General features: G+C 46.9%; 5 protein-coding genes across 5 annotated transcripts; 1 reads left to right on the top strand and 4 right to left on the bottom strand.

Moving 5' to 3' along the window:
• Positions 1–620: 620 nt before the first annotated feature.
• On the bottom strand, positions 621–1,917 carry FSST1_007820 (class I SAM-dependent methyltransferase; the record flags this gene model as incomplete). The annotated part of the gene is made up of 7 exons (XM_083224642.1): positions 621–824; positions 885–1,125; positions 1,181–1,382; positions 1,429–1,514; positions 1,559–1,633; positions 1,680–1,702; positions 1,753–1,917. The coding sequence occupies 7 exons, from the start codon at positions 1,915–1,917 to the stop codon at positions 621–623; spliced, it is 996 nt and encodes a 331-aa protein (XP_083083781.1).
• Positions 1,918–2,381: 464 nt separating this feature from the next.
• FSST1_007819 (uncharacterized protein) lies at positions 2,382–3,467 on the bottom strand (the record flags this gene model as incomplete). Its single annotated transcript, XM_083224641.1, has 2 exons — positions 2,382–2,676; positions 2,731–3,467. 2 exons carry the CDS (start codon positions 3,465–3,467, stop codon positions 2,382–2,384), a joined length of 1,032 nt encoding a protein of 343 aa, XP_083083780.1.
• A 1,625-nt stretch (positions 3,468–5,092) lies between these two features.
• Positions 5,093–8,083, bottom strand: FSST1_007818 (uncharacterized protein; the record flags this gene model as incomplete). Its single annotated transcript, XM_083224640.1, has 1 exon — positions 5,093–8,083. The coding sequence occupies one exon, from the start codon at positions 8,081–8,083 to the stop codon at positions 5,093–5,095; it is 2,991 nt and encodes a 996-aa protein (XP_083083779.1).
• Positions 8,084–8,874: 791 nt separating this feature from the next.
• On the top strand, positions 8,875–9,723 carry FSST1_007817 (SDR family NAD(P)-dependent oxidoreductase; the record flags this gene model as incomplete). The annotated part of the gene is made up of 1 exon (XM_083224639.1): positions 8,875–9,723. One exon carries the CDS (start codon positions 8,875–8,877, stop codon positions 9,721–9,723), a length of 849 nt encoding a protein of 282 aa, XP_083083778.1.
• A 215-nt stretch (positions 9,724–9,938) lies between these two features.
• Positions 9,939–10,505, bottom strand: FSST1_007816 (uncharacterized protein; the record flags this gene model as incomplete). Its single annotated transcript, XM_083224638.1, has 1 exon — positions 9,939–10,505. One exon carries the CDS (start codon positions 10,503–10,505, stop codon positions 9,939–9,941), a length of 567 nt encoding a protein of 188 aa, XP_083083777.1.
• Positions 10,506–12,612: the final 2,107 nt, after the last annotated feature.

Genomic DNA, 12,612 nt, shown 5'->3' with positions numbered 1-12,612 from the left:
AGCTCAAGTTTGTTGGTGACAAGAGTCGAAAATGGGCTCAAACCAACACTGGGGAAGGGATTTTTGATGAGGGGAACCAAGAGGCTTGGGACGGTACAACAAAGAAGAGTGTTTGTGGGGGGGTATTAGAACGAATTCGGTTTGGCTGGAGAGTGTACGAACCAATGATTGACGAGGTAGAGTTGCAGTCGCTTAACGTGTCAACGATGAACAAGGAATAGCGTGGAGAGAATGGGCCTAGACTCTCGACTGAGAAGTCCGTATCCCCGAAGGCTTAGATGGTCGTGGTTATTATTCTTATACAGACCACGTTGTTCTGGAGATTGGGGACCACTTCTAGCTTATCTAATATATCAACCTTGTGACTTCTGAGGCAGACACTGATTCTTGGTGTGACATTTCATCTAATGTCGTGGTATCTTCTCTTCCATTCGACCGAGCAATCAATGTTCTGCAAATCACCCAAATTCATAGATTTGTACAGTATTTTATATAACCAATAGTTGCACTATCACTTGGAATATGTATATAATAATCTTTCAGAATCTTGGTATCCTTTCTGAGCTGCCTAATAGTTGACCTGTATTCACAAGACCAGGCACTCTTCTAAAGTTGACATCTCATTCAGGCTTCTGTCCCATCCAGAAATAGTAATTCTCATAAGCATGATAGTTCACATTGTTCAGATCCTTTCGCGCATCAATCAGGAAAATTTCAATCTCCTCTGGCTCCATGACCTTACGTAGCGGCTTGGCAGCCATGGCTCCAAACATGTCACTGACTGCGGTCTTCAGATAAAGCCCAACAAGACGAAGCTTTTTGTCCTAATTTCACATCGTCAAAGTTAGCCAAAGGCCTTTACATGGATTTATGTCGTTGATTACCTTTGCCCATGTTCCAATCGGGACTTTGAGAACCTTGCAGCTCACATTGACAAAGCCGGCCTTTTCAAGTGGCTCACGGAGATTCTCTCCCGCACGGAATTTCATACCGAAGCTTGCAACTGCTGTAGCTGCCGTGTCAAAGAATTTTACCAGTGGTGCGTCTTTAGGGAGGGAATCGTCGTCACAGTTTGCGCGAGCGTCGAGTTCTTGGATTTCGATCCAAGCTCCTGGCTTCATGTGGCTACATTAATGTCAATAAATAATTACTCCAGGGTTAAGAAGAAAGTGAATCATACTCATGAGCTTGACGGAGAACCTTGACCTCGTCTTTTAACCAGGGACTAATGCAGCGCATGTGCACAAAGTCAAAGTCGCCACCGTGCATCCACTCATCTTCGATATCGTCGACAAGGAACTTCAGGTTTGGAGGGACCCAGGATGGTTGAATTGGGCTAAGATCAACCCCCACAACTGAAGCGCTGGGGAATTTGTCGGCAACTTTTAAATCAGGTTGTGCTCTCATTGATAAACGATGATGACTTACTATCAATAGCCCAGATACCAGTTCCAGTGGCGAGGTCGATGATCTTTTGAGGATTATCCTTGATCGGCGAGAAGAAAAGGTTTCCACTGAGACCGTCAGAATGTAATCAATACTGGATTTGATTGCTTACTTAGTAAGTTCTAGCATCATGGCATGCTTCATATCGTCTCGATTCTGCTCTGCATCGTCATTTGGGATTGGATATCTGCCAAGTCAGATGAGTTACTAGCAACAGAACGATGGTAACATACGTCCCATGACGGTACTGATGGTACTACAAATCGGTTAGCCCGTCATTAAACCATAATATATAACCCGACCTACCCGTCGTCCATTCTCAAAAGCATGCTGATAAATGCTCGTGTTCAAACTTGTTGAGCTGGAGGACAACGTCGCCGAGTCAAAATCGGATGTCTCAAACTCATTTTCATCCTCAGAATGATGATCAACAGTGATAGGCTCAATGGGGTCCTGTATCGCGGTAGCCATCTTTGATGTATGTAGTTCAACAGCTAGATTGCTTTTGGTGATGGTGTTGAAAAGAAGGTGGACTGACTTGATCCCCCACATCGGACAAAAATAACTCAGATTTATTAATGACATGGTTACAGTTGACCGCTACGGGTATTTTCCACCAAACATGCTCTAGTGGGTCTCTAAGAGGTACCAGACAAATTAAATGAGATAAGAGTCCAGTCCAGACAGCATAAACTGACTGATTAATTTCGTCTGTCATTACCCTGGCGGTTAATATTCCGAGTACCGAATGGCAACTGTGTCGGTCCGAAGCATGTGATTATCCATCATTGTGAAAAACTTTGGTATATTAATGAAAGTATTGTTAAACTCATTATCGTCGTGATCTCAAACCACATTATCCATCCTCTACTCTAGACGATCTAGGTATCGCAAAAAAGGAAACGTTGACACGTAAAAAAGAAACCAACTCATAATCATGCGTATTCAATCGTGAATTCCATACTCTGTCCCGGAACACATCTTGTACCAGGTGCGACAGCCATACTGACAGACCATACACCAGAAGCACATCGCTGGAAGGCGTCACCGGCTTTGACGCAGTTCCAATACCCCTCAGGTGTACACGGGGTTCCAGGAGTGATCAAACCGCGCGCAGGCTTGGTTGGTGCAGGAGGGATGACTGTCGTCTTTGTTGTTCGAGTTGTTGACTGCAGAGTGGTCTTCTTGGTAGTAGTAGGAGTAGGGATAGTGATAAATACGCCACCAGGCCTAAAAGAGTGTTAGTCTGAAACAGTTCTAAACAAAGAAATGGGTTAAACATACGCTTTGGTGGTCTTGGTAGGGGCCTTGGTAGTAGTAGTCTGCTTAGGTGGGACAACGACTCCAGAACCAGCTGGGCACTGACCGACCGGCGGACCAGTGTTGCTCGAGCCCACAGAGACGTCGGGGCCAGGGTTGGGAAACATGAGGTCGACGCCCTCCCTTGTGCCGCATCCGTTCCCGACGTTGGCGACGAACATGGCAGGGCGCTTACTCATAAGTGTCTTCGGGGTGCCGCTGCGAGCTTTAACGGTGATAGTTGCGCAGTTCATGTACATTTCGCGGTTACCGATCTTATTAAACCACGTCCATGCGAAAATAGCGTTGCCTGCGGGCGTATCAATAGGAAGAGTGAATTTAAACGTGGATAAAGGTGCAACAGGACAGTTGCCGATCCAGGACTGGATGGCGACCCAGTTGCGTCCGCCATTGAAAGAGAGTGAGGCTTGACAACTTCCGCCGGCGTGGTCTGCGCCGCCTTGGATCTCAATACTGTAAGATTTGCCAGCGGTCCAGGTAGCGGTAGATGCACCAGCTGCGGTACCGAAAAGAGAGTTGTATCCCTTGCAGGGGAAGTTGGCTCCGCTGGGTGAAAGGGGAGACGTCATGCTGTAGTCGATGTCCCCGTTGGCGTAAGGATTCTTCTTGCTCTTGTAAGGCGGAGGATAAGTCATCTCCATGTGAGCCTGGACTAGACCAGCTAGACCGAGAACTGTAGCGAAGGTAGCGAAGAGCTTCATGTTGGATGTTAAGAAAACGTTGCGTATGAACAGGTGGTTGTTGAAAGAGTGAAGAGACAAAGGAAAGCCTGGTAGGCTCTGTGTGATGTGAGGAAGAGAAGTGATGAGACAGAGACAACTAACGGCGAGGCTTCCGATATATTTTATACATTTTTCAAGGACCCTGATATTGAGTCCGACGTGCCAAGGGAATAAGGTGCATCTCGACTTAGACAGGATTGTGGAGCGGTCTATTGGCCAGGCCAGACCGTGCACTTGGGACGAACAGAGTTTAGAAACGGTAGTCAGCCTCACCAGCGCCCGGGAAAGACGCAACTGTCTCAATTGTCCGTCACATAATGTATACAAAAAATCACAAAACCTTGTTACAGAGTGATCACGAGTCTTGGTCGTTGAGACATCCCGTTCATAACGATGGCTGAGTTTCATGATGGAGAGGCAGAATTGAGATCTAGACGCACGGGATGATATCAAGAAGGCTGGAAATAGGGGTCAAAGGGTTCAAGACTTGGCAGCTCGATGTTCACAAGGACATTGTGTCAAAGTGTGCCTTGTTTCTTGGTGTCTTGTGAGCTGAGACTGCATTCACCCAGCTGGCTGGGTCTGAGACATTGCTTAGCAACAATGGTAAGGTTGGGCACATCGGGTATGACCGTGGACCCTGCAATTGTTCCAAGAACGGTTGAGAGATGTGTCCTAGGGACCCTAGAATCTCGTTACAGGGTAATATAGTGCATTATCTTGGTCATGGTCATCATTAACGATGCCTTCACTGTATACTAGCAATATTGGCATAGTATAGTCAAAACAAGAAAATTAGTGACAGGTGAATGATTAAAACTCTGGTCTTCACTGAAGATCTGGATAAATTACTGAAAGAGTTGAGGCCGATTGATTGCACCATGGTTTCCCTGTCACCATTAACCGTTGAGCCCACTCCCAATTCTCTTTGTGTCCCAGGTTTAGGACAACGCCACACGTTAGAGAGAGAGCCATATGCAAGGAGTCTGTTCCTGACAATCGCGTTCCTCAAATCCCGGTTCTAGAAAAGATCGGAGTTTTTGTGTGGCTGGGCAGAAAAAATTGCGCAAATGGCTGGAATGCTTCAGGAGTCACAGGTATGATCATCGATGTTTTCGGCCTTTCCCGTGTTGGCAATGGTTCTAGATGTCTGTCTGACCGCGTGTCACAAGATAAGCAATCTGGCCCAAGTTTATTGGCTCTTCGGATTGGATTTGGAAGATGTCAAACTGTCTTCTTTTAATAGAAGTTGTCGCCGTTTTTAGCATAGATCGACAGGGCCTGGTTTGTAAAAAATGCTAGATAGAGGCTTGACAAGTTTGAACCCTCCAGCTACTACAAATCGCGCTACATCGAAGTGGAAATATAATTAGATGCTGGAAATGAATTCATGGCAAATTCGACCAACTCATGCATAAGAGGTGAAATCTCCAAGTCAGGTTATGGTATTTATACAATACCCTAGACCTGAGAGGCACTTAGAGTGTGCTTGAAAACGAGTTACGAATAATTACATAACTCCAGTTGCCTGCTTCTCATGCAAATTAGATACCAGTTAGTAGGCAACAATGGTAATTCCTGCAGATATTCATTCCCTATCCACCTTATGCAATGTCCTTAACATCACCCCACTGATATATGATGTGTCTCTCACCCAAGGCCTCTTTCAAGACAATCAGCAAATCATCAATACTGCCCAAAAACTTGAGATATAACGTCACAGCCACGCAATAACGTCTATGATCCTCATCCTGTACCAGCGTCGCGGTCAAAATGACATCGTCACTCTGAGATTCTACCAGATCCATTGCTCGTCGCGTTAATGGTGCTGGTAAACGCTCTGGGAGAGGAGAACCTGTTCGTAATGCCTGTTCGATAACAGCGAGAACAGCCATAATGTCCCCAATGGACCGGTCATCTAGGATCCCTGCAACGCGGATGAGACGGTCTTGAAGCTCCTTTGGTAATGTCGATGCGAGGTTCAAGAGACCCCCTAGAGCTTGGTTGATATATTGACATTGTTCCTTGGTGCGCTGAAGAACGTGTTGATCAAATGGTCCGAAGCTTAGCTCGCCTTTCAATAGGGCGATAGATGGACTCAAAGCCAGTAGAACTTCTGCGACTTCAATAGAGATGTTCTCGGCGACAGAAGCCAAAGCTCTGTTCTTTTCAGTCCGTCCCCAATGTGATATCAACAGGGCGTAATGGTCTGATAAGCTGCGAACCGAATTCGCTAGTGTATTGCAAACGTGTGTCGTCCCAGATGGTGGGCTTGGGAAGAGCTGCACAATGAACGCTGCCGCAAAGCCAATCAAAACAGTAACGACGCGCTTCCAGAATGCTTCGTAACCTTTTCCTGGAAGACCATACTGCACAATGTGATCATGATCCCAGCTGAACCCAATCACAAGGGCGAATGTTGCACCAGCCATGATGGTAGCAAATTGAAATGACGGCGGAAGATAGAGGCGCCACCAAAGAAGAGGAATAATTGCAACACCTGTGGCCGCTGCCATGCCGTATGGATTGCCGATGCCGCTGCCTGCACCGATGTACCAAGTCACCATACCGATGAGACCTCCAACAATAGTTCCAGCTGTTCGTGAAACAAGGGAGAAGGTGAAGTCAGCTAAATATACGAGAAGCACCGTCTGAGCACTGATAACCGCCCAGATGCCCTTCTCTCGGTAGAAAAACCCCGAGCTGCTTGGGATGACAGCTGGGATTCCTGTTGCCACTGTGACAACTACCATTCTCAAGGCATACATACCAGCTGGATTGACGAGCCAGTTGTATGTTGCGATGAGGATCTTGCTAAATTTATTCCGCCTTGCTGAAGATCCTTTGTAACCTCTACCAACCTCAAGTCGTCGCTTGGCTTCTTTTGTTTCCTCGTCAAATGTATCGGCCTCCATTAGTTTGTCTGGATCTTCTTCTGCTGCGATATCGTGGCCAGGGTAGGTGATCTGCCCATGAAACAGCCACGAGACAGCGTATTGTATCCGAGTCGGAACCCATATGCGACCACTGGTGCGCTTCTCCGAAAGGTTAAGAATGTACTCCAGCAGTCTTTCGACGGAAGTCGCCCAACTGAGGATACGTTCCTCGACAACCATTGCGATAACCATGCTAGGAAGGAACGGCCTATCAGTTCCTTGTATGGGCCTCAGCTTGCCATTGGCGTCGAACACCTCTGCGTGGGCTTCGAGAACACCTTTGGTCGTGTTGACAACACATGCTTCTCTGGCTATCCTCGATCGACCGAGAAGATCGTGAAGACTCCTGTTCAACTCTTGAAAGAGTTCAGGCGACGTCTTTCTAAACCAGCGACACGAATTCACAGCCTGAACGTAATCAGCCGCAAGTTTAATCGCCTGCTGCCCAATCTCCATGACTTCAGCTGTTGTCTCCAACAGTGTATTTCTTGTCTTGGAACGTAACTCTGCCGCCTCGGGTCTTTCAAAAGCACTGAGAAGCGTCACAGTTTCCTGTCTCTGTCGACGGCCGATCCGATATTTCTCCTGCTCGCCCACTGGTTCGAGATGACCCTCAGCTTCAGCCTTTCTGTGCTCCTCTTCTTTCTCCCGTCCACGAACTCGACCGATCTGAAAGTCGATAAGATACAAGCTAGTATACATGACTCTCCTGACTCGTTCATGTAGACCTTTTATGTCGTCTGTACCCCATAATCCACGTGAAAAGTCAAGAGGAAGAAATGCGAGGGCTGGCTGTCCGGCTTTGAAGGCCGATATCATACCTGTTCTGCTTGCATGAAGTTCAGGAAGTGGACTACTATCACCCTGAAGGCCCCTTCTTGTTACAACAATTCCTTTGCTTGACATGCGGATCAACCTTTCGAGCCCGCTAAGCACCACATGGGACGTCGAGTGAGGGAATAAGAAGAGGCAACACACTAATCCAATTCCAATGCCAATAGCACCAGGTTTGACCAGTACTGATGCGATGTCACCCTTGAAAGTCGGGATGGAAGGACCAAAGAGAAGGAATATGTCCGTGACAATCGTACCAAAGATCTGCAGCACGACTGTTTTCGGATTCGCGCACCGCAACCGTGCCAACACGTAAATAAAGAAGCAGCTCATAGAGAAGAAAACAGCCGTCACTCTCGCATCGAGCATGAACCCATCATGGATCAAAATCTGTGCCTCCCAAGCTGCCGGCTGTCCTGTCCGCATTGCACTCCGCACTGCTCGTCTCTGCAATTGCCTCAGTAAAGCCTGCGTTTCAGCGTCCGGCCTCGCCGCAAGCGCCGCCTTCATTGTCAAAAGACCCCAGCACCAGGCTAAACACATGCCTAGAAGAAGCGACAATGCAGCAAGGAGGTAGATGAAGACGATACTCGTAGGTGGGACAGCGAAGAGCAGAATTGCTCCGAGGAAAGTGGCTTGGCCGAGATTTGTGAGCGCTGGATGGATGAAGATGAGAAGCATCATGGCCCAGATTGCGATCCAGCATCGTAAGAAGATTTTGAGATCGTGTGCGTTGAAGTGGTCCAGCCATGGTGGGAGCTTATGTTTCTGGGGTGGTCCTGGTGTTTCGTTATGAGTCTCTGAAGACTCATTTGATGAAGCCATCGTTCCCAATTGATCAATCGTCACCTCGTCGCTCACGTGGATGATTGATCTTCTGAGAGAATTACCTTTTGCTGATGATGACCGAAGAGTCCGAGGCAAGAAATTAGTTTCGCTCAGCTATGACGTGTATATGGGGTTGATGAAAGAGAATTTGACACTAGCCTGTCATTAGTGCTTGAGTCTTGCCGAAGCTGCAGACGATGGGGCCAGTTATTGCTGGATAGTGACATTGCAATATCAGCCGCCGACGAGAATTCAATTGACACTCTCTTCTTCTTTTGTTCAAAACTTGTGAGTATCTGGGACAACGTGTTGGAATGTTCAGTTGTTGTGTTCATGGGTACGAAGCAACGCTTTTCACGGTCTGGAATGAACAATGAAATACTTAGACAACGGTAAGCTAGGACCCATGCAATCGATAATCGCGTGCCTTGCACGTGAAAGCTTAGGGACCTGCATACCCCAGTATACCTAGTTAAGCGTTACCTCGATACCCCGCCCTGACGATCTGCATCGTGCTGTACAATCTTCTGTATAAACAGTAGAGTCCATCCAATAGGGAAAGGTAATGCGTGCCATGGGCTGGGAGCAGGAATCCCCCGCCTTACACTACCAGCAAAATGTGAGTCACAGTGACTTTCACAGAGTACAAGAATGAGATAAAAGCATGGTAGTCCTGCAAGTCTGCCAGTTGATACTCCAACCAAGGACTCTTCCAAACATCAGTTCTTGGCATTGTTTCCCAGAAATCATCTTTTCCCAATCGCTACAACACGTATCCAGCAAGCAAGATGTCACCTCTTCGAGAACTAGATCTCTCAGGAAAGGTGGCTGTCATTAGTGGCGCATCTCGAGGCATCGGCCGCGCCATTGCTTTCAACCTCGCATCTCGAGGATGTTCTATTCTTGGAACATGTACCAACGATGAGAGTGTCAAATCTTTATCAACTGGTCTCAACGAAGAGATTACACAGAGCGTTTACAAGGCATCATCACGAGATCGACCAGATAGTCAAAAGATAAGAGGAATCATTTCCGATGTCTTCTCGGATCAATGCGCAAAAACCATTGCGGATGCACTCAAAGACGACTTCAACGGTCGGGTGGACATCTTCGTTAACTCCGCCGGTGACCCAATGCCTGGTACTATAGGCAGCATGGGCACTGATGAGATACAACGAAGCCTTATGGGAAACATCCAAACACCAGTTTCGATAGTTGAAGAGCTTGTGCGAAGGAAATACTTTCAGCCCAACAGCCGCATCATCTACATATCTTCCATTCGATCGCGTCTTCCATGGGCTGACCAACTCATGTACGCTGCTGGCAAATCTGCCGGCGAATCATTATGCAGAACTTGGTCCCAAGCGTTTGGTGGAAAGGACGAGAGATATTCCTTCATGTCCGGTACGACGGCCAATGCTGTTACAGCTGGCTTGACGCAGACGGATGCTGTCATGGATTGTGGACCGGAGGCGGTTAAGAGATTTCAGGACGAGTTCTTCCCTTTACAGAGTATGCCTCAATTTGGACAACCCGATGATGTCGCGGATGTTGTAGGAATGCTCTGTGGACATGACGGAAGATGGATCACAGGGTCCGTTATTAGTGCCAGTGGAGGCTGTATCAAGATTGGGTGATATCACAAAGAAGTAGAACTATGGTATGAACATTTATTTATTGACTCATCATGTATTCTCTACAAGGGGATCTGCTAGACACCAGAGAAGTGCCAGTGCGCACGACGCAGACCATCGTTGACACTTCAATTTGTTTACAAAAGGAAAGACATGGTTCCAATGGGAACTGCCTTTGTTTCAGACAAGCCTGTGTAAGCTTACACACCTCTTTTGTCTTAGTTGACGCAGGGTTTCTGGCCAACATGAGGTGGCAGCTCATCGCCACCAAAGCAATTGTCAATCTTGTTAAAGACTTCTTTGGCCTGGCGCATTTTCAGAAAGCGCGCCTTGACCAAGTTGCGGACGACATTCCTCACATACTGCTGACTGCAGTCCCCCTTTCTGGCAGTATGCGGCACATGGGCAGTGAGAACACTGTACTTGACTGCATTCAGAGAACTGAGAGAGATGCTTGCGATTTTGAAGTACTTGGCTTCCGCATGAGCGATTCCTGGATACATGCTCGAAACAATGAGATACGCCTTACCTTGGTCGCATCCCTTCCAAGATTCGTATGTCTTCCAGGTATGGTTGTTGGGATTATAGATGCAAAAGCTCCAAAGAGGGCACCTATCACACCCAATGAGGCTCAATACCACAAAGAGTTGAGCCCCGGCTTGGTCTTCGACTTGGATCTCTATTGTGTTAGTATCGCGAGCAATGAAAGAGTTTACACTTGAGGCGATTGTCTTTGCTGCAGAGACCGCCTGTCTCCAAGGAGAAGAGAGGATAGGAGGAGGCATTTCGTCGAGAGTTTGAATAGCGTGCTTAGAAAGAAAGCTTGCTGCGTCAATGTTGGTAGTGTACTTGGTCGCGTGTACTTTCTGGCTCTAGTGTTTGGTGATAGGAAGAGAAGTGGATTTATTGAACTTACCGCTATGATGTGAGGAATATATAGTGGAGGACTACCTAAGAACATGCCTTTGAATCTTTATCATGCATCATGTTCACCTTCCATCGACGTGTTTAAGCACGAACAAGTATCATGCTCGTCAGACATAACCAGTGCTTGAGCATGGTATCAATAAGAAGAACACCCTCCATTTTCAGAATGAATTAAGCATTTAAACAATAAGACTATTGTTCAATTGAATTGAAGGAACGCTAAAAATTATATTCATTGTTCTTTGTTGCCGATAGTGTTGGATGGGAACACGCCACTTTGATGTTAATACAAACCAAGCACCTTCTCTCAGCTATGGTGTTTTGTCCGTTTGTTGCGTTCCTACATGGTCTGGAAAGAAATTAAATACCAGAGTACTATGCATTGTGCAGGATGATGAGCAATCAGAAGTGCCAGAACTAGAGAGTCTGGGTCCTGCAAGGATGGTGAGGTGAAAGCATATTGGTTATGGAAACATCAGGTTGAAGAGTTCACGCGGCGAAGTTCCACAAGAACTAGTGATAGACTGTCCGCTTTCGACGCTATTTCTAAAAGCCTGGCGAGAGCTGATGGGTGCAAACCTATATGTGGGATCTGGGATAGGGATAAGCTGTTTCACAGTCTTTGCTGGAACACTAAGAACTGTGTTCCTGCCCCAGTAGATCCTCCTGATATACCATCTTGGACTTGGCTGGCTGCTACTGGGGAGATCTCATTCGAATTGACGAGCCGAGCCGGAAGGGGCAACATCCAAACTTCTTTAGGTGTTAACTTTGTTTCAATCAACACTGAAGCCGCGGGCTTGTCCATTACTTTCAGGAGAACCCTTTATAAAAACCAGCACCTCAATGATTCACATCTAAGGATTGGAAAAGCCTTTTTACTCCGGAAATGTTCCAGCCAAGGGTCTATCTGGACCACGATATAGGAGATGGCCCAGACATTTATACATTTGATACACTGCACTTTCCAAGAGTACCAAAACCTACAGGAGGCCATGGAAGCCCTGCGTGGCCCCTTGGTGGAGAAGCTGAGACGTTGAGGTTCTTGCTACAGAAAGTTGATAAAAGACCAAATACCTTTCGGCGAATTGGGATCTGTATTGATGCGGGGATGTATCGAAACGATTGGCTACATACCGACGAAGAGACGTTTACTTATTAGCAGTTTACGCTGGTCTAGACAGCTGTCCTTAGCCTTGCTAGTCGGTGGGCTTCTATAGGGCAGCTAATACATCCTTCACTTATGACTGCTATCTCAATCCGTGAATGTTAAATCGTGATTTTCACACAGTCGTCAAGGAGTTGAATTGGATACGTAGTTGTTATCATGTAATTCACATGTCTCGTATATTCGGCGCCTTGACTGACTTGACTGACCTATTGCCTCGGCAATGGTCGATCATGGCCCGATAGAGCTTATAAGTCCGTGAACACTATACGGAATTCCACGGCACTTGGCCTCATAGATTGTTAATATGACTTGGAACCTTGGTTAGAGTATTGCTCGGCCCTTCGCCGGCGATGATGCCAACTCATGAGGCCATCGTGGTCGAGGGTTGTCATTTTTCCACACCAATTCGAGCCTCGCAGTCGATGTAAGGCTAGACTGAATAAGATGGCAGCTTCCTAAAAGAATCTTCCACCACGGAGATTTAATCTTGGCTTGCAGATGTCAAGATAATAGGACCGAACAACATCAGGATATTGTCAAATTTGACAGAAGGCATGACCTAAAGAAACTTCATTACACATATAACAGTCAAAGGCGTTGTATTACCGATCGAAACGCTATGCAATATATCGCGTCCCAAATGCGACAGCAGTCCACTCACACGTGCGGGGGCGGCCCGAATTCAAAAGTGACTACATTCTGCCTATTCATTCTGGGTACCTGCGAATAGTGTCAAATCTAAGCATACTAACTATGGGATTGTGTAAGGAGTTGCCCGTTCGGTCCCGGATTAG

This window comes from Fusarium sambucinum, chromosome II, assembly GCF_050947815.1.
Source record: "Fusarium sambucinum isolate potato_lamoka chromosome II, whole genome shotgun sequence".
NCBI classification, from domain to species: Eukaryota; Fungi; Ascomycota; class Sordariomycetes; order Hypocreales; family Nectriaceae; genus Fusarium; species Fusarium sambucinum.
The sequence above is the reverse complement of the archived record's forward strand: the minus strand, read 5'-3'. Positions and strand labels throughout refer to the sequence as shown.